The sequence below is a fragment of the Myotis davidii genome, unplaced genomic scaffold (assembly GCF_000327345.1).
Source record: "Myotis davidii unplaced genomic scaffold, ASM32734v1 scaffold425, whole genome shotgun sequence".
Taxonomy (NCBI): domain Eukaryota; kingdom Metazoa; phylum Chordata; class Mammalia; order Chiroptera; family Vespertilionidae; genus Myotis; species Myotis davidii.
In genome coordinates this window covers 2721792-2723019 of record NW_006296413.1, presented here as the reverse complement: position 1 = coordinate 2723019, position 1228 = coordinate 2721792, and the positions used below count along the sequence as shown (strand labels likewise).

At 57.2% G+C, this 1228-nt stretch overlaps 1 protein-coding gene across 1 annotated transcript in view; it reads right to left on the bottom strand.

Moving 5' to 3' along the window:
- Window positions 1-1228, bottom strand: part of SPTBN2 (spectrin beta, non-erythrocytic 2) — a 48495-nt gene that overhangs the window by 15569 nt on the left and 31698 nt on the right. Inside the window, exons 14-15 of the mRNA XM_006771685.2 lie at window positions 357-510; window positions 3-126 (exon numbers count right to left, since the gene is read on the bottom strand). Of these exons, the coding sequence (XP_006771748.1) occupies window positions 3-126; window positions 357-510 (278 nt within the window). The remainder of the gene's footprint in view (window positions 1-2; window positions 127-356; window positions 511-1228) is intronic.

Genomic DNA, 1228 nt, shown 5'->3' with positions numbered 1-1228 from the left:
GCCAGAGGCGCCGGGACTCCTCCAGGCGGGCCCGCCTGGCCGCGGCCAACTGGCACAGGGCCTCGTAGGTCTGCTCCAGGGTGGCCACCCGCTCGGACACCAGCTGCGGGTCGCATGGCTTGTACTCTGAAAAAGCCACGGCGCAGGGTTCAGAGCTGTAACGTGGCCCTCCTGTTCCCACCCATCTCTGGTCTCAAACCCTCCCTCTACTCCCTAGGGCTCCCTCCCTCGTTCTGTCACCCACCACCCACCCATCATCCTTCCTGTCCCAGATTTTCCCAGTCTTGTTCTTCATGCTTCAGCTCATATGCTCCTTCCCAGCCCCTCCCGTTTCCAGTTCCTCCCCCAGTTCTCACCCTTTCCTGGGTCACAGAAGCGCAGGGCAGAGGCACTGACAGCCCGCACCCTCTCAGCCTGCGCGGCGATGTCTGCTTCCACCAGCTCGTGTAGCTGCAGCAGGTCCTCCACTCCAGCCAGGTGCTTGCCCAGGTCCTGGGACTGCAGCCGGCCCTGCCAGGCACACCAGGCACATTGATGCCCATCCAAGTGCCACCCAGGTCCTCCTCACCAGGCCTCTTTCAGCCCCGCCACACACCTGTGCTAACCTCACTCCATTTTCCTGGATCAATTGCACCTCCCGAACTCTCTGAGCGGCTCCTGGTGTCACACCAGGTGAACACACCTGCTCCCATCTGTGAGCCCTCACACACATAGGGACACCCCAGTACCGTCCTGGCACCTGGCCTCTTTGTACACAACTCGCCTCCTGTGGCAGGGCCCTCTTACTAAGTCCTGCTCCTGGAATCTCCGCTCTGACTCATTTTCTCGGCCCCAGAATTATCGCCTCCTATTATCATCAGCATCTAGTAATCTCCTGCACCTCTCCAGACCCCTCCTTCTCCCCATCTGTCACCTAGATCACTGCAGCAGCCTCGAACCCGTTTCTCGGCTCCCCTCTGGCTGCCCACAGACCTTCTCCACATGGTCAAAGTGGCCTTTCTAAAAACAAAGTGGAATCATGTCGCTCCCCTTTTCAAAACCTTCTGATCACTTTTAAGACTCCATGGCATTATTATGTGTCTCTCTCACATTGATGTTTCTCTCTCTCTGTGTCTCTACCCTTCCCATCCACCTTCTCTAAAAATCAGTGGAAGAATATTCCTGGGGTGAGGATTAAAAAAAAAAAAAAAGGCCCGGCGAGTGTGGCTCAGTGGTTGAGTCAGCCACT